Genomic DNA, 20351 nt, shown 5'->3' with positions numbered 1-20351 from the left:
TCTTAGCAGGTTCCTCTAATGAGGCCATATGGATAGAACTTAAAAACAAAAAGGGGGCAAGCACTTTGCTGGGAGTGTACTATTGGCCCCCAAACAGTCAGGTGGAGATAGAGGAACAAGTATGTAGGCAAATCTCAGAAGTGTAGACATAATAGGGTACTAGTCAGGGATTTCAACTTCCCCAATATTAACTGGAATAGTCAGAGTGTGAAAGGCTTAGAGGGTGCGGAATTCTTAAAGTGCATCCAGGAGAGCTTTTTGAGCCAGCATGTAGAAAGTCCTACAAGAGAGGGGGCGGTACTGGACCTAATTCTACGGAATGTAGCCGGGCAAGTGGTAGAAGTGTCAGTAGGAGAGCATTTTGGTGGCAGTGACCATAATTCAGTGAGATTTAAGGTAATCATGGAAAAGGACAAAGATGGACCGGAAATAAAGGTTCTAAATTGGGGGAAGGCCAATTTTAATATGATATAAGACAGGATCTGGCCAAAGTAGACTGGGATCAGCAACTTGTAGGAAAATCCACATCAGAGCAGTGGGAGTCTTTCAGAAAGGAAAGAGAGAGAGTACAACGCCAACATGTTCCCGTAAAGGTCAAGGGTGGGACAAACAAGCCCAGGGAAACCTGGATGTCAAGGGATATACAAGAATGGATTAGGAAAAAAAGGGAGGCTTTTGGCAGATACAAAGGACTAAAGACAGTGGAAGCCCTGGAGGAGTATAGAAAGTGCAGGGGGGTATTTAAAAAAGAAATTAGGAGAGCGAAGAGGGGGCATGAAAAAACACTGGCGGGCAAAATAAAGGAAAATCCCAAGGTGTTTTATAAGTATATTAAGGGCAAGAGGATAATCAGGGAAAGAGTAGGGCCCAAAGTGGCAATCTGTGTGTAGAGCCGGAAGATGTAGGCGAGGTTGTAACTGAATATTTTGCATCTGTGTTCACTATGGAGAAGGGTGATGTAGGCATAGAAATCAGGCAGGGGGATTGTGATATACTTGAACAAATTAGTATTGAGGGGGAGAAGGTACTAGCGCTTTTAGTGGGCTTAAAAGTGGATAAATCCCCAGGCCCAGACGAGGTGTATCCCAGGCTGCTGTGTGAGGCAAGGGAGGAGATTGCAGGGGCTCTGACACAAATTTTCAGAACCTCTCTGGCCACAGGGGAGGAGCCAGAGGACTAGAGAACAGCTAACGTAGCACTATTATTCAAGAAGAATAGTAGGAATAAACCAGGGAATTACAGGCCAGTGAGCCTAACATCAGTGGTAGGGAAATTATTGGAAAAATTCTAAGGGACAGAATTAGTCTCCACTTGGAGAGGCAAGGATTAATCAAGGATAGTCAGCATGGCTTTGTCAGGGGGAGATCATGTCTAACCAATTTGATTGAATTTTTTGAGGGGGTGACTAGGTGTGTGGATGAGGGTAGTGCAGTTGATGTAGTCTACATGGACTTCAGTAAGGCTTTCGACAAAGTCCCGCATGGGAGACTGGTCAAGGTGGTAAGAGCCCATGGGATCCAGGGCAATTTGGCACATTGGATCCAAAATTGGCTTAGTGGCAGGAGGCAGAGGGTGATGGTTGAAGGTTGTTTTTGTGACTGGAAGCCTGTGTCCAGTGGTGTACCGCAGGGATCGGTGCTGGGTCCTTTACTGTTTGTAGACTACATTAATGATTTAGATATGAATGTAGGAGGTATGATCAGTAAGTTCACAGATGACACAAAAATTGGTGGAGTGGTAAATAGCGAGGAGGGAAGCCTCAGGCTACAGGACGATAGACGGGATGGTTAGATGGGCAGAACAGTGGCAAATGGAATTTAACCCTGAAAAGTGTGAGGTGATGCATTTTGGGAGGACTAATAAGGTAAGGGAATACACAATGAATGGCAGGACCCTAAGTAGGGCAGAGGATCAGAGGGACCTTGGTGTGCATGTACATAGATCCCTGAAGGCAGCAGGACAGGTAGATAAGGTGGTTAAAAAGGCATATGGGATATTTGCCTTCATTAGCCGAGGCATAGAATATAAGAGCAGGGAGGTTATGATGGAGCTGTACAAAACGCTAGTTAGGCCACAGCTGGAATACTGTGTGCAGTTCTGGTCGCCACACTACAGGAGAGATGTGATTGCATTACAGAGGGTGCAGAGGAGATTCACCAGGATGTTACCTGGCCTGGAGCGCTTCAGCTATGAAGAGAGACTGGACAGGCTGGGGTTGTTTTCCTCAGAGCAGAGAAGGCTGAGGGGGGACCTGATTGAGGTGTACAAAATTATGAGGGGCATAGATAGGGAAGATAGAAAGGAACTTTTCCCCTTAGTAGAAGGATCAATAACCAGGGGACATAGTTTCAAGGTAAGGGGCAGGAGGTTTAGAGGGGATTTGAGGAAAAACTTTTTCACCCAGAGGGTGGTTGGAATCTGGAACTCACTGCCTGAAAGGGTGGTAGAGGCAGGAAACCTCAACATTCAAGAAGCATTTAGATGAACACTTGAAACACCATAGCATACAAGCTACGGACCAAGTGCTGGAAAATGGGATTAGAATAGACAGGGCTTGATGGCCGGTGCGGACACGATGGGCCAAAGGGCCTCTTTCTGTGCTGTATAACTCTGACTCTAGGATATAATAGAATGTGGGATATTTGCCTAAAAGGCACAGTGATGGGAAGGGGGAAGAGGGTAGGCAAAAAAATGAACAGAATGATTTAGGGTTGCCAGTTCATTTACTAAAATATTAAAATTCACGTTTTCCTCCTAGTCACATCCATTTCCTGTTGTCATGATTTAGTAACTCTTTTGTAACATTTAGTAATTTCTGGAGGTAATTCCGGCTTCTAGTACGTTTAACACCTTCTATTTACTCCTCCAGCCAATGATGGCACTGTGGAATGATTTTTAAAACTGGAACTCCAGTGTTATTTCCTTTTTCATTTTATGCAGGCAAGCACACCCCCAAAATTGTACATTCCTTTAAATTTCTTCTTAACTTTATCTATTTATTATTAGCCCTCTTTCCACTAACTCCAGCTTCTTCTATTGATCTGCTGCACTTTGAGTCTCAATCTTGTTCTGGACCTCTTGACCTTGCTCCATTACCTCAGATTTTCTACCCCTTATGCCTGCCTGTTATAGCCTCTAACCATCCTGTCAAATTCAGCCTTCGCTTGCCCACCTCCTGTGGCATCTGACCATCCCACCTACCATGCATTCTCTTCAGTGTCTCAGATGGTCCATTCCAGCTTGCCTATGCTCTCCACTGCCATCTTCGCTGCCTCAGTGTTATCCCCAATGTCAACAGGCCTGAGCCCCACTCTCCAGAAATCTTCTCCACTCAACACCTGCACACATCCTCCCTTCTCCTTCACTTAAAGCAACTGCTTGCCAAACTCATACAACGAATTTTTTGCCCCAACCATTGGCGTTCCACAACGCCAGCAAAGGAAACCAGTGGTGACAGAGGTAAACAATGCAGGCAGTGGGACATCACTGAAGGTCACAACATTCCTAACTCTCCAGTTTCAGCGACCACCTCAACTATACGACACAGTCTGTGGGAGACTATTAAAGAGGGGCAGCTACAGAAAGAGTATAACTCTCTACCAACAGCAACCTACTCAACAGCTGCAGCGCTACCGCCAGTAGCTTGAGAGATGTTGATGCCATTCTATCCAATACCAGTCAACAGCTGTTTCAGTGATGGAATTATAAATGTACATTAAACAAATTGCTAAAGGGCTCTTTCCCCAACAAAGAAAGAGTTAAAAACGTTCAATTCTATCATAAGGTGTCAGCCTTGGCTCAGTGGTAGCACTCTCACCTCAGAGTCAGAAGGTTGCGTGCAAATCCCACTCCAAAGACTTGAGCACATATTCTACGCTGACACTCTGGTGCAGTATTAAGGGAGTGATTCACTGTCTGAGGTGCTGTCTTTCAGGTGACATGTTAACTGAGGTCCCATCTACTCCCTCAGGTGGACGTAAAAGATCCCATGGCACTAGTCAAAGAGCAGGGGAGTTCTCCTAATATCCTGGCCAACATTTATCCCTCAACCAGCATCGAGAGATTATCTCGTCATTTATTTTACTGTCATTTGTGGGATCTTTCCAGGTTCTGTGCATTCCTATGTATTCTGCTATGCAGTGTTCAGTTACAGAACTTAATACCCAACCTTTTTTTGGCCAGGCTGTCAAGAGCAGAAAACATAAAATGCCTCCAATGGAATTTTTATTAGAGACATGTTTAACAAATTTGCTCGAGATTAAAGACAAGTGTACCATACCGGACAAGGGAAATGTAATAAATGCTATATACTTATAAATTTGCAAAAGCCATCTGACAAGGTTCCAGATGGTTAATAGCAGCTAAATTAGTCAAATAAGGACACTAAAATACTACATAAAAGGTTTCTTCAACAGGAAATTTAAAATAGAAGAATGAGGATATGGAAGGAATTGTTTCAAATTTACAGATGACACTAATATTGAAGCCAATGAGAAACTGCACATAGATGTAGCTGCTACTCAAAATTTAAAAATGAACAGCTTGGAGATTAAAGTTTGGGGACATAAATAACAATTAATTATACTAACATCTAAATTACATTTAGAACATACCTTCTCCCTCTTTGGAGCAATGGCATCCAGTTCATCAATAAAAATTATAGCAGGAGCATTTTTCTCAGCCTCTTCAAATGCTTTTCTCAGATTGCTCTCAGATTCTCCTGCAAGTTTGCTCATAATTTCAGGTCCTATAAGGAAACAATTCAGTGAGGTTAACCATTTAATATTTAAAATCAATTACTATTAGAATTTCCCTACATAAACAATGCAAAAAGTAGTCAAATTAAGTACTAGTGCAGAGATGGCTAGCAACTTATGGTATTCTACGCAAGTGTTTTATTAGAGGTTCTATTTCGTCCTTCAAACACTAGCCCTCTACAACACCACTAAGTGTTAATCTTCAAGTGTAAAACACAAGACATCAAATTTCAACAGGCTATTCAAGCAAATGAACCGTCAATCACTTGAAACATAGAAGATAGGAGGAGTAGGCCATTCGTCCCCTCGAGCCTGTTCTGCCATTTAATGAGAACATGGCTGATCATCCATAGAAACATAGAAGATAGGAGCAGGAGTAGGCCATTCGAGCCTGCTCCACCATTCAATGAGATCATGGCTGATCATCCAAACTCAGTACCCTGTCCCTGCCTTCTCCCCATATCCCTTTAGCCTCAAGAAACATATCCAGCTCGTTCTTGAATATATTTAATGAACGGGCCTCCACCGCCCTCTGTGGCAGAGAATTCCACAGGTTCACCACTCTCTGGGTGAAGAAATTCCTCCTCATTTCTGTCCTAAATGGCTTACCCCTTATCCTTTGACTATGACCCCTGGTTCTGGACTCCCCGGCCATCAGAAACATCCTTTCTGCATCGAGTCTGTCCAGACCTGACAGAATTTTATAGGTTTCGATGAGATCCCCTCGCAATCTTCTAAACTCCAGCGAGTATAAGCCCAATCGACACAATCTCTCCTTGTACGTCATTCCTGCCATCCCAGGTATCAGCCTGGTGAATCTTCGCTGCACTCCCTCCATGGCAAGAACATCCTTCCTCAGGTAAGGTGACCAAAACTGCACACAATACTCAAGGTGTGGTCTCACCAAGGCCCTGTACAATTGCAGCAAGACATCCTTGTTCCTGTACTCGAACCCTCTCGCTACAAAGGCCAACATACCATTTGCCTTCTTAACTGCCTGCTGCACCTGCATGCTTACCTTCAGCGACTGGTGCACAATAACACCCAGGTCTCTTTGCACTTCCCCTTCTCCCAATCTATTGCCATTCAAATAATAATCTGCCTTCCTGTTTTTGCCACCAAAGTGGATAACCTCACATTTATCCACATTATAATGCATTTGCCATGTTTCTGCCCAATCACCCAACCTGTCCAAATCGTACTGGAGTTTCACGACATCCTCCTCACAGCTTACCCTCCCACCCAGCTTTGTCTCGTCTGCAAATTTGGAGATATTACATCCAATTCCCTCGTCCAGATCATTAATATATATTGTGAACAGCTGGGGTCCTCGGACCTTGCGGTACCCCACTAGTCACTGCCTGCCACTCGGAAAACGACCCGTTTATTCCAACTCTTTGCTTTCTGTCCGCCAACCAGTTCTCTATCCAAGTCAATACCTTGCCCCCAATCCCATGTGCTTAATTTTGCACGCTAATCTCTTATGTGGGACCTTATCGAAAGCCTTCTGAAAGTCCAAATACACCACATCCACTGGTTCTCCCTTATCTATTTTACCAGTTACATCCTCAAAAAATTCCAGTAGATTAGTCAAGCATGATTTACCTTTTGTAAATCCATGTTGACTTTGTCCGATCCTGTCACTGCTTTCCAAGTGCTCTGCTGGTACATCTTTTATAATAGACTCTAGCATTTTCCCCCACTACCAATGTCAGGCTTACCGGTCTATAATTCCCTGCTTTTTCTCTACCACCTTTTTTGAATAGTGGGGTAACATTAGCTACCCTCCAATCCATGGGTACTGTTCCACAGTCTAGCGAGTTCTGGACGATGACCAGCAATGCACCTGGGCCACTTCCTTAAGTACCCTGGGATGAAGACCATCAGGCCCTGGGGATTTATCGGCCTTCAGTCCCATCAATTTTCCCAACACCATTTCCCTACAGATACTGATTTCTTTCAGTTCCTCCCTCTCATTAGACCCTATGTTCCCCGGCATCTCTGGGAGGTTATTTGTGTCCTCCTTTGTGAAGACAGAACCAAAGTATGTATTTAGTTGGTCTGCCATTTCCTTGTTTCCCATTATAAATTCCCCTGATTCTGACTGTAAGGGACCTACGCTTGACTTCACCAATCTTTTTCTCTTCACATATCAATAAAAGCTTTTACAGTCAGTTTTTATGTTCCCTGCTAGTACCCTATCCCTGCTTTCTCCCCATATCCCTTGATCCCTTTAGCCTTAAGAAATATATCTAACTCCTTGAATAAATTTAATGAATTGGCCTCAACTGCCTTCTGTGGTAGAGAATTCCACAGGTTCACCACTCTCTGGGTGAAGAAATTCCTCCTCATCTCTGTCCCAAATGGCTTACCCCTTATCCTTAGATTGTGACCCCTGGTTCTGGACTCATCAGGAACATCCTTCCAGCATCTAGTCCTGTTAGAATTTTATAAGTTTCAATGAGATGCCCTCTCATTCTTCTAAACGCCAGCAAATATAAGCCTAATCGACCCAATCTCTCCTCGTACGTCATTCCTGCCATCCCAGGTATCAGTCTGGTGAATCTTCGCTGCACTCCCCCCATGGCAAGAACATCCTTCCTCAGATAAGGTGACGAAAACTGCACACAATGCTCAAGGTGTGGTCTCACCAAAGCCCTGTACAACTGCAGCAAGACATCCTTGCTCCTGTACTCGAATCCTCTTGCTATGAAGGCCAACATACCATTTGCCTTCTTAACCGCCTGCTGCACCTGCACGCTTATCTTTAGCGACTGTTGCACAAGGACACCCAGGTCTCGTTGCACTTCCCCTTTTCCCAATCCGTTGCCGTTCAGATAATAATCTGCCTTCCTGTTTTTGCCACCAAAGTGGATAACCTCGCATTTATCCACATTATACTGCATCTGCCCAATCACCCAACTTGTCCAAATCATACTGGAGTTTCTCGGCATCCTCCTCACAGCACACACGCCCACCTAGCTTTGCGTCGTCTGCGAACTTGGAGATATTATATCTAGTGTCCTCGTCTAGATCATTAATATATATTGTGAATAGCTGGGGTCCTAGCACCGCTCCCTGCGGTGCCCCACTCGTCACTGCCTGCCACTCAGAAAAAGACCCGTTTATTCCAACTCTGCTTCCTGTCTGCCAACCAGTTCTCTATCCAAGTCAGTACCTTACCCCCAATCCCATGTGCCTTAACTTTACACGCTAATCTCTTTTGCGGGACCTTATCGAAAGCCTTCTGAAAGTCCAAATACATCACATCCACTGGTTCTCCCTTATCTATTCTACCAGTTACATCCTCAAAAAATTCCAGTAGATTAGTCAAGCATGATTTACCTTTTGTAAATCCATGTTGAATTTGTCCGACCCTGTCACTGTTTTCCAAGTGCTCTGCTATTACATCTTTTATAATGGACTCTAGCATTTTCCCCACTACCGATGTCAGGCTTACTTATAATTCCCCGTTTTCTCTCTACCACTTTTTTTTTTTATTTTTTAAAACAGCATTACTGTCATGTTAACATTTTAAAAACAGGGATCACTGGCTAGTGATCACGAGAGGGTACACTGACTGATTTCACTCCCGCCCCCCCCCTTCTGAAGCAAACTGCAATGCCAAATCGCTCATTGCAATTGTTGCAATCAACTAGTAGCACAAACTAGGACTTAAGTCAATTATAAACCTTCCTAATCGGTTTGGTCTCCAAATGTTGAATTTACCCACCAAGTCTTAAGGAAATTTCTGGGAAGTATTTACAAAATTGAAGGTTTCACTGCATCTACATAATGAACGTCCCTTCCAACCTTTGCTAGCAAGGGCATTTGCGGGGGGGGGGGGGGGGGGGGGCAAGAGAGAGAGAGAGGTGAGAAGCAAAACAGAGATTAGAGCATTATTTACAGAGGCTGCTTCTAAACAAACTCTTGAGGAAAAATAGCAAGCCTATTTATACTGAGCTTTGCAAAGTGAAGTGCCTATTTCGGCAAACCACAAGTTAAGAACTTTTCTGAAGTGGTCCAAACTACTTTGTTAGGTTGATTGGTTCTTCCATACAGTTTCATAAACCAGTATTTGTAAAGATTAAGCTCTGGAACAGATTAATAACTGAAAAGTTAAGAAAATCTTTTTGAGAAAGAGAAAGATTATTTTCCTGGCAGTCTTTGTTATTTGAGTCAAAACAAACTTCCAAATACTGAAGGGGGAAGGCACCAAAGGACACAATAACAAGTGATGTCTCCACAGGGAGTTTTTTCTTCCATCTTTCCAAAATGTTTCCAAGTTTTTTCTTCCAAAGGTAGTAACTCATTAATGGTGTGAATCAATGAGTGCTGGTAGCCCTCAAGCATTTCACTCAAGTGCCAGCAGACTATTTGATGATAGGAGCATCATAGCCAAGCCAGATCTCATGCTCAACATCCACTTTCCAGCAGGGCTCTTGGGGACAGCATCAGAGTAGGAATTTAACCGATATCCCTGATCTACAGCAGGAGCATTGGAGTCACAGCGCTCAAACTTTATGCAAGTCATAAGCTGAATGTGTTTCAGAATTTGGTTGATTTGGGCATTACACAGAATTAACTAAAAAGTTTTATCTGCAACACAGACTCCCACAAAGTCCTCTTTGGTCCAACAAACTGACCTGCTGACTACAAATTTTGGTAACTGGGATAAAAGTGGGATGAAACTGCCTAACAACATCCAGATGAACCCATTCACAGAGCACTTGCTCTTGGTAAACCAAAAGTTGAGGTGGGAACTCTGGTGGCAGCAGTCGTGGCAGAAGCTGCTGTGAAGACCAAATAGATTCCACTAATGAGCAACAATGGGACATTAATTATCTGGTAAAGGGAGGTCCCACCATTCACTCAATAATTTACCTCCGATATTGCTGGCCGAAAGGACAGTTTGTCACCACAAAAGGAGCCCCAGAGATAACACTGCTATGGGTGTCTTAACATCTTTTTGCAGCGACACAGCAAGAACCCAATAACACAGCTAGAGCTAGTCCTGCCACAGCTCTGAGGAGCTTGTAACTGTGAACATGCTCAAGTAGACAGCCAGCATTGCTGGTACTAATCAGAATCACTAATCAGTACAGACTTGTGTTCCTAGTCACATGCAGTTCCTTTGGCACAAGAATCAGTTGGCGCCTAAAATAATCAAGTGTGTTCACCAAGTTTACATACAGGTACTGCATCAGCCCGTTGGACAGCTCCAGGTGGCAAATTTGAATGCATCAGCACCAACCACAACTCTTGTAGAAAAACTCACTGAAGATTTGCCAAAATCTCTCCTGGTGTGTTGCTCTGGGTAATCATACTGTAGTTAGGTAAGCAATTGCAATAATGTGCCCAGATTTTCCTGGGGGCTTGCGCTATTGTAATGATACATCTTTGGCATGGGGACCCTTCAACGGCGCAAAAGGAACGGGAAACTATGAAGTGACGAATAAAGATTGCTGAGTGAGGTTGGGGGGGGGGGGGGGGGTGGGGGTGGGGGGATTATGCTACACCATATTTTTCTGAGTACTTCCAGTTCAACAAGCTGATCAAATGTATTTGTCAAATCGCTGGATAAAAAATGGCCACGCCGCCTTCATCCTCGCTGCGGTACATTGTAATTAAAAATGCAGGAAAATATGAAGAAAATTATCGATACTGAGATCGGTGTGTTAAACTGCTAAATTCACGATGTATGTCGCCGATCTCACTGTTGCAGGAAAATCTGGGCCATGGTATCATAAATGCACACTTACACTTAATGCCTAAAGTCAAGTAGAACAGAATTTAAATTAAAAAACTGTAGCACACGAGCGACATTTTGATGCAGGAATGAGAGCACCATCAACGGGGAATATGAGCTGCAGCCTGAGGGGAAGAAGAGGGTTAGCACTCTGCAGCATAAGAGGAAGGTCACAAACAAAATTAAATCTCAGAAGGCACATTTGTTTGTTGTTATTTTTCCCTCGACTCACTCCTGAAGAATAAAACTTTCAGCTATTCTTCAGTTTCAATTGCGTTATAGATATATCTATCACCATAACTTAATCTCACTATATTGACTCACCTATGCTTTCTAAGAAAGCTTGGTGCAAGTTTGCAGGCAGCAAAACACATTATACAAACCACTGTTTTATTAAACTTAGATCAACTAGTTCCCAACTTAATAAAAATAACAGAAAATGCTGGAAAAACTCAGCAGGCCAGGGAACATCCGTTGAGAGAGAAATAGAGTTAACGTTTCAGGTCGATGACCCTTCATCAGAACTGAGAAAAAAAGCAGGAAATGAAACAGATTAAAAGGCCAGTTTGGGGGCTGGGAAATGGGGGAGGGGATGGAACATTATTGTAAGTGCTTACCTAACTACAATATGATTACCCGGAGCAGCACACCAGGACAGATTTTGGCAAATCTTCAGTGAGTTTTTCTACAGGAGTTGTGGTTGGTGCTGATGCATTCAAATTTGCCACCTGGAGCAGGCCAACGGGCTGCTGCATTTTAATATATTTTTTATCCACACCTCTGGTTTGTGCCTTTCCCTTTTTTTCCTCTCCCACATGGCAGCTGTCTCTCATTCTGCCAGCACATTTCACACTTCATCTAGAGCCATCTTTTGTCTCTTTACTTGTCCTATTACTATCTCATCTCGAATACCTCTTAATGTCTCTTCACTTCCCTTTTGTTCTTCCATCCCCTCCCCCATTTCCCAGCCCCCAAACTGGCCTTTTAATCTGTTTCATTTCCTACCTTTTTTCTCAGTTCCAATGATGGGTCATCGACTTGAAACGTTGACTATTTCTCTCTCCACGTATGTTGCTTGGCCTGCTGAGTTTTTCCAGCATTTTCTGTTGTTATTTCGGATTTCCAGCATCCGTGGTATTTTACTATCCCAACTTAATAATACTGGCATGTTTACCCCATGGCAAGTACATTTAAATGAACTATTTATAACTGTCTGAAGTCCAAGAAGTATTTTGAGCCTTACTAAGGACATGACATTTTAGCCTTTCAACACAGATGTATACTAACCATTTTAGTCTGAAAATAAAACAGTAACTTACCATTTATAAGGAAGAAAAATGCACCAGTTTCATTTGCAACCGCACGAGCAATCAAGGTCTTGCCAGTACCAGGGGGGCCATACAACAGAATACCTCGTGGAGGCTACATTGGGGAAAAGGACAGAAACTTGAGAACTTAACTAATGTCTCAATTCTTTACATATTATCAAATGTCATGCAAAGTATCCAACCTTGATTAAAATAATTACAGAAATCAGGGACTGAATAGAGCTGACCCCCAGCCTTTTTTTAAAAAACATGTTCATTTTAGGACTATTGGCAAGGCCAGCATTCATTTCCCATCCCTCACTGCCCTCGAGAAGGTTGTAATGGGCCGCCTTCTTGAACCGCTGCAGTCGTGTTGTGAAGGTGCTCCCAACATTATGTTAGGTAGGGAGTTTCAGGATTTTAACCTGGTGACAATGAAGAAACAACGACACACGCCCAAGTCAGGATGGTGTGTGATTTGGACGGAAACTTGGAGGTGATGGTGTTGCCATGCACCTGCTGCCCTTTCCTTTTAGGTGGCGGGGGTCACGAGTTCGGGAGGTGTGGTCGAGTGCATCCTGTGGATAGTACACAGTGGTGAAGGAGGTGGATGTTTAAGGTGGCGGATGGGCTGCCGATCAAGCAGACTGCTTTGTCCTAGATGGCGTCAAGCTTCTTGTGTGTTGTTGCAGCTGTACCCATACAGGCAAGTGGAAAGTATGCCATCACACTCCTGACTTGTGTCTTGTAGGTGGTAAAGACACTTGCATCTGAATCTGGCCCAGACTGATGGACTTTTGTACCCGATAGAGATGTCAAACAGAATATGGGTTTAAACTCTCTCAATAAAATGCTGAGAGAAACTAAATTATTCATACGCATGTTCTTCTACAAGTTGGGTTAAAACACACATTTGGGCCAGAGTAAATGAAGCTTTTTTGGCCATGACTTAAGTTAGAGTACACGAAGCAGACACCTTTTGTGCATGCCAAATAAAGAGTCCAATACTGAAAAATGTGATAGAGAGAAGATAGCTTATGAGAGTAAGCTAGCAAGAAATATAAAAAGATAGTAAGAGCTTCTACAGGTATATAAAAAGGGGGAGAGTAGCTAAAGTAAACGTTGGTCCCCGAGAGGATGAATCTGGAGAATTAATAATGGGAAACAGGGAAATGGTGGAGACTTTGAACAAATATTTTGTATCGGTCTTCACTGCAGAAGACACAAAGTATCCCAATAATAGATAATCAAGGGGCTATTGAGGTGGGAGGGGAACTTAAAACAATCACTATCACTAGAGAAAATGTACTAGGCAAACTAATGGGACTAAAGGTGGACAAGTCCCTATAACCCGATAGCCTGCATCCTAGAGTCTTAAAAGAGGTGGCTGCAGAGATAGTGGATGCATTGGTTATAATCTACCAAAATTCCCTGGGTTCTGAAGAGGTCCCAGTGGACTGGAAAACCGCAAATGTAACGCCCCTATTTAAGAAAGGAGGGAGACAGAAAGCAGGCAACTATTGTCATTGAGAAAATGCTGGAGTCCATCATTAAGGGAGTGGTAGCAGGACATTTAGAATATAAGTGTCAAGCAGAGTCAGCATGGTTTTATGAAAGGGAAATCACGTTTGACAAATTTGCTGGAGTTCTTTGAGGATGTCACGAGCAGGGTGGATAAAGGGGAACCAGTAGACGTCGTGTATTTGGATTTCCAGAAGGCATTCAATAAGGTGCCACATAAAAGGTTACTGCACAAGGTAAGAGCTCACGGGGTTGGGGGTAATATATTAGCATGGATGGATAGAGGATTGGCTAACAGAAAATCAGGATAAATGGGTCATTTTCAGGTTGGCAAACTGTAACTAATGGGGTGCCGCAGGGATCAGTGCTGGGGCCTCAACTATTTACAATCTATATTAATGACTTGGATGAAGGGACAGAGTGTAATGTAGCCAAATTTGCTGATAGAGAGATAGGTGGGAAAGCAAATTGTGTGGAGGACACAAAGAATCTCCAAAGGGATATAGATAGGCTAAGAGAGTGGGCAAAAATCTGGCAGATGGAATATAATGTGGGAAAATGCAAAGTTATCCACTTTGGTAGGAAAAATGAAAAAGCAGATTATTTAAATGGGGAGAGATTACAAAATGCTGAGGTACAGAGGGATCTGGGGGTCCTTCTACATGAATCACAAAAAGTTAGCATGCAGGTACAGCAAGTAATTAGGAAGGCAAATGGAATATTGGCCTTTATTGCAAAGGGAATGGAGTATAAAAGTAGGGAAGTCCTGTTACACCTGGAGTACTGCGTACAGTTTTGGTCTCCTTATTTAAAGACGGACATACTTGCATTGAAGGCAGTTCAGAGAAGGTTCACGAGTTTGCTTCCTGGCTCGGAGACAGGAAGCAGAGGGTAATGGTTGATGGGTGTTTTTGTGACTGGAAGGCTGTTTCCAGTGGGGTTCCGCAGGGCTCAGTAGTAGGTCCCTTGCTTTTTGTGGTACAGTAAACTCTTGTTTAAAAACAGCACTTAATCATCTGGAATTCTCTAATAACCGGCAAAATTGACTCAGAAAACAACACCTCAATAACCGGAAATGTTGCAGAGTCCGAGTCTTAGTTTCTGTTTGCTTCAGAATATTTTGAGTGACAGCTACTTTAGAATTGAATATGTGTTTCCCAGAGACTCAATGGAGGAGTTCATTTTTCAGTACGTTACTGTGCCATATAGACTAGGGAAGTCCCAGGTTGTATTGCCGATTTGATGTCTGGGAGAAAGAGCTGAATTTTCTCCATTTGGAGGTTTACAGGTGTGTGTTAACCACCCGATGGATTCATGGCAGTCAGATGATAGGTCGGAAATCTTCAGTTGTATAGGGAATAATATATAGTTGGTAGGGACTTACCCAGAAGAAAAAGGTGGCGCTGTTGGTGAGTTAGGTAGAGATTGAAATGTGAGTGTGGATAAGCTACATTGGTGTGGATAAGTTATTGGAGGGCAATGTACACTTGCCAGTGAAAGCTGAAAATTGATGTCCAGATAAGGATTATACCAGATAAAAGTTGGTCATGTTATGTAAATAGCATTCAAATCTTTTTTTATTTTTGTTTGTTAAAAATAGCCTCGGTAGATATACCTCTCCGTTATCCGGAATTTTCAATCAACCGGCACCATCCCGGTCCGGTCAGTGCTGGATACGAAAGAGTTTACTGTATATGTCAACGATCTTGACTTGAATATAGGGGGTATGATTAAGAAGTTTGCAGATGATACTAAAATCAGCTGTGTGGCTGATACTGAAGAAGGAAGCTGTAGACTACAGGAAGATATCAATAAATTGGTCAGGTGGGCAGAACAGTGGCAAATGGAATTCAATCCGGAGAAGTGTGAGGTAATGCATTTGGGGAGGGGGAGGGCTAACAAGGAAAGTGAATACACATTCAATGGTAGGACACCGAGTAGTGTAGAGTAACAAAGGGACCTTGGGGTGCATGTCCACAGTTCCCTGAAGGTAGCAGGCCAAGTAGATAAGGTGGTTAAGAAGGCATATGGAATGCTTGCCTTTATTAGCCATGGCACAGAATACAAGAGCGGGGGGGGGGGGTATGCTTCAACTGTATAAAACACTAGTTAGGCCTCAGCTAGAGTACTGCGTGCAGTTCTGGTCACCACATTACAGGAAAGATGAGATTGCACTAGAGAGGGTACAGAGAAGATTTACAAGGATGTTGCTGTGAGTAGGAGAATCTTAGCTATGAGGAAAGACTGGATAGGCTGGGTCTGTTTTCCTTGGAACAGAAGAGGTTGAGGGGAAAACTTAGAGGTGTATAAAATTATGAGGGGCATAGATAAAGTGGATAGAAAGGACCTATTTCCTTTAGCAGAGGGGTCAAAAACCAGGGGGCACAGATTTAAAGTAATTGGGGGAAGGTTTAGAAGGGATTTGAGGGGAAATTTCTTCACCCAGAGGGTTGTGGGGGTCTGGAACTCAGTGCCTGAAAGGGTGGTAGAGGCAGGAACCCAACATTTAAAAAAGGTACTTGGATGTGCACTTGGGATGCTCTAACCTGCGGGGCTACGGACCAAGAGCTGGAAAGTGGGATTAGGCTGGATAGCTCTTTGTTGGCCGGCGTGGACACGATGGGCTGAAATGGCCTCCTTCCGTGCTGTAACTTTCTATAATTCTATGATGAAGGAGTTGTCTTATGAAGAAAGGTTGAGCAGGTTGGGCCTATACTCATTGGAGTTTAGAAGAATGAGAGGGGATCTTATTGAAACATACAAGATTCTGAAGGGGCTTGACAGGATAGATGCAGAGAGGGTGTTTCCCCTCATGGGGGAATCTAGAACTAAGGAGGAATAATTTCAGAATAAGGGGGCACCCATTTAAAACGGAAATGAGGAGAAATTGCTTCTCTGAGGGTCGTGAATCTTTGGAATTCTCTTCCCCAGAGAGCTGTGGAGGCTGGGTCATTGAATATATTTAAGGTGGAGATAGACAGATTTTTGAAAGGTAAGGGAGTTAAGGGTTATGGGGAGCGGGTAGGGAAGTGGAGTTGAGGCCAAGATCAGACCAGCCATGGTCTTATTGAATGGCCGAGCAGGCTCCAGGGGCCAAATGACCTACTCCTGCTCCTACGTCTTATGTTCTTTGCCTCTGCATAACAGTCTACACTCTAATGAGCACAAAGCTGAATTCACCAAAATAAATAAAAAGCAAGCTTTTGAAATTTTCTTCTAAAGGAGTTTTAAAATATCCATTGTAAAAGAGGGAAATTAAAGAGGAAAAATATTAATTCTCTTACCTTGACACCAATAGCTTTGAACAGTGCGGGGTGACGAAGAGGCAGCTCCACCATCTCTTTGATCTGAGCAAGCTGCTTTCTGCACCCACCAATATCATCATATCCAACTTCATTCAAAGATTCTTCCTCATCCTTCAAATGAAAACCAAAACAAAATCACATGCTTTTAAGTAGTTAAATCCCATACTACTTTATTACAGTAATTTATAAAGGCAACATAGCATTTTGTGAACATGTCTGAACATTTAACTATATAAAAAAAAATGCATCATTACACAGCATTACAATGATAGAGAACAGCCTCTATAGTCTTCCTCCATATACCAAAGCCCAGATAACGAGGGGGAAAATATAAATTGTCTCTATGATATTTTAATGACTCTCCCATTTCCACACTCCTCCAGGTATCCTCAGTTTTTCTTTTTGCTCATTGACCAACATAAACAAAGTTGAAATTAAAACCAACCTCAATGGGCTCACTTTCATTTGTATCACAGCTAACACTGGTGTTCCAAAATGATGTGGCACCTGTGTCACTGCAGTAATTTACTAATTGGTTCATTGAAAGTTTAGGTTTACCGATGATTACTAAAGATACTTCATTTTCCTGTACAAGAAGTTTTCCCCACCAAAGTACATGACCCTGCAATGGCTAATACCACTTAGTTAACTGTACCTCTCGCTTGATGGGTTCACCCTCACAGTGAATGACGGTGTCTGGAGCAACGATACAGTATGGGCTTGGATCGGTTTCCACCACTTTGAACTCCACAGCACGCATTCCACCACGAACCAGGAAAATATCAGCTTTAAAAGTAAATGATGAATTAGTTGCCATCATTTTGCTAAACAAGCGATTTTGAAAAATCTGCAGAACATTTACAAAACCAAATAGATTTCAAAATATATTCGGATTTTCTTTGTAATTCTTCATCTTGCCATCATGAAAGCAAATAAATTGTTAATACAGGGTAGGACAAATCACTACTGGGAAAATTAAAAGTTTCAAAAATATTTTCAAGCACAGTTTGAAAGTTCACCTTTCCTTATTGGTCGATAAGCTTCCAGGAAATAGGGTTTGAGATAGACTTCAAATAAGTTTCCAGTAATGCCCTCAACGGTGTCATCAATGGGAAGTACATGGATTCGTTTGCCATACTTTACATCTGGGCATGGCTGAATGCTGAAGACAAAATAACACACTTAAAAATTACCAAGTCACACTGAGTTGTGCTCCATCCTTCCTAAATAAATGCTTACCTCACAATGTCACCCAGTCTGACTCTCAAGTTGTTTCGCACAACCCTGTTCATGCGAACCTTCTCATCTGAACATGTATCATCTGATAGAACAATGCAAACGGTCTCCCGTCTCTTTTTTCCTTTCAGCAATACGGTATCGCCTCTGAAAAGCTGAAGTTCATCCATCTTCGCCTGTTGAATTGTAATAAATTTTAGTTCATTAAAGTGAGAATAATTAGATAGAACCCAATGGTACAAAAATGTTAAAGCTTTTATCAGAGCTCATGAAGCATTGCTCAAGGTGAGTTTGAGGTTATGCTGTTGCAAAAGGGAGTGTGGCAAGAGATCAAAATGGGAGAGAAAGGATTTGTAAAGAATTGTTAAGAAATCTCCTGAGAAATAACATTTTTAATCAGTTCCTGGAAAATTGTTTTACACACAGCTTTAAATACGTTTCTGCATGCAATACAGGGGAAATCAGCTATTTGCCACTCATTTATTTAAGGTGTGGCTACTTATAACAAAAGGTTAATATATACAATTTTAGCTTAATTATTTTTTATTTGTTAACAAATCTCTCTGCAAGGTAGCACATTTAAGCAGAACTTTTTGGTAAAACATGTTTAAATTAAGAATTTTTTCTAATCCTCCAGAGGAATATTCTAGAGGGTACACTCCGGTTTATAGGAATTGTAACTTCTCAATATAAACAAATAAAAAAAGGGAGTTTCTGTAATTATTTATTATTGGCAGTTGGGAGGTTCAAACCACTTTCAGGTTCAAGCAGTAGTGTTTTCTTGGCGAGCTGCAGGTGCCAAACAGGCACCACACTGCAGCTCTTGGGTCTGAAGAGGAAAATTGGCCAGCTACTGCACGCAGCCAGGCAACAAGGCCTATTGGGAGTGGGGCAAGGGGAGAAAGTACAGGTTGGCAGTAGGCATGAAGATTTTTATGGGGGCAGGAGGAGCACCCCTGCTCATTCTGGCCCCACAAAACCCAAACAAAAAAAAACTTAGCTTTTGTGAGAAGCTTCCAGCAGTCCCTTCAAGGTCCACCAGTTAGGTCTCAACACAGGAGAAAGTGGAACTGTAACATGCAATCACAGAATCTACAGTGCAGATAGAGGCCATTTCGGCCCATCAAGCCTGCACCGACACATATCCCACCCTATCCCTGTAACCCCACGTATTTAACCCCCTAACACTAAGGGTCAATTTATCATAGCCAAATCAACCTAACCTGCACATCTTTGGACTGTGGGAGGAAACCAGAGCACCCGGAGAAAACCCACGCAGACACAGGGAGAATGTGCAAACTCCACACAGACAGTCGCCCGAGGCCAGATTTGAACCCGGGTCCCTGGCGCTGTGAGGCAACAGTGCTAACCACTATGCCACTGTGCCCCCCTATTTTTTTTTTTTGGGTGTGCAGCCCCTCGGCCCAGTTTCGCACATGCGCGAAATTTAACATTAAAAAAGCCGGTCCCGGGCTGCACAGCTCAGAGGGAACTTTAGTCATGTGCTGGGCATGTTTCCTTGACAGTTGCAATCAGGGTCCTACAGCAAGCATAGGCCCCGTTTTGCATATTTAAACAGCCTCTTGCCTGTTTGAGGAGAGCTAGTTGCCTATTTAAAGGCCTGCCTTAAGTTGCTTCTGCAGGTTAATAGATGTATAAGGTCCCCAGTAGATTTTCAACTGCTGCATGTTTTGGGTGAGAGTTCTGGATGCTCATTTAAATGCCTGTTGGAAGTTGTTTCAGGCAGGTAAATGGGTGCACAAGGTCCCCACCAGATTTACAACTTCTGGTTGCCCATTGTTCAGGCGAGAAATGGGCAGCTAGCAGTTGAAAATCTCCCGCTACGAATTCCCAAACTTGTTATCAAACACAATAACCTCGAGAAGTTACAGAGACAGTACAATTTGGGATTTGGATTATTGCTTGTATGGAGGATAAACACCAACATGAACTGGTTGGGTCGAACCGTTTCGGTGTTGTAATTTCTATGTTATTTTATAGCCTACTAGCTTGAGTTTCTTCAGCTATCAGTGATAAGTTGGGGAGCCTGCATCAACTCAAGCTTCAGGTTTCTCTCAGGCATAAACTTCCAGTCGAAAACATTATAGGCATTTGAAATACAGAACATGTTACTGTATAGATAAGTTTAATGATGTTTTGGTACTTTAGAAATACGATTTGTAGCAGTTTTCATGTCAGAAGTGATCAGCTTAGTGAAGAAAACAAGATAATGGCCAAAAGGATTTTCAAAAATTGAGTTTTATGGTTGGCTTACCCTTTTAAAAAAAAAAAGCAGTAGGTGCCTTCCCATTTTTGATTCATAGTTATCTGAATTGGGAGATTTCACTCCTAATTGGCGTGCTCCTACGCCGCATTAGTTCCCTAGTTGTAATTTTTGTTTTATGAATATGAAATTTGAGTCATTTATGTGGACATGTGACAGAAATGTGCATATAGACAAGTATACCAGACAACT

The 20351-nt window shown here is 42.7% G+C and overlaps 1 protein-coding gene across 1 annotated transcript in view; it reads right to left on the bottom strand.

Annotated features, from left to right (window-relative positions):
* vcp (valosin containing protein) overlaps positions 1-20351 on the bottom strand; it is a 55804-nt gene that overhangs the window by 16746 nt on the left and 18707 nt on the right. The window contains exons 3-8 of the mRNA XM_085973084.1: positions 17879-18051; positions 17659-17801; positions 17295-17425; positions 16619-16750; positions 11826-11928; positions 4614-4747 (exon numbers count right to left, since the gene is read on the bottom strand). Coding sequence (XP_085829210.1) covers positions 4614-4747; positions 11826-11928; positions 16619-16750; positions 17295-17425; positions 17659-17801; positions 17879-18051 — 816 coding nt within the window. The remainder of the gene's footprint in view (positions 1-4613; positions 4748-11825; positions 11929-16618; positions 16751-17294; positions 17426-17658; positions 17802-17878; positions 18052-20351) is intronic.

Source organism: Somniosus microcephalus, chromosome 2 (assembly GCF_052327205.1).
Source record: "Somniosus microcephalus isolate GS21.2 chromosome 2, FLI_Smic_1.0, whole genome shotgun sequence".
Classification (NCBI taxonomy): domain Eukaryota; kingdom Metazoa; phylum Chordata; class Chondrichthyes; order Squaliformes; family Somniosidae; genus Somniosus; species Somniosus microcephalus.
This window is presented reverse-complemented; position numbering and strand designations above follow the sequence as displayed.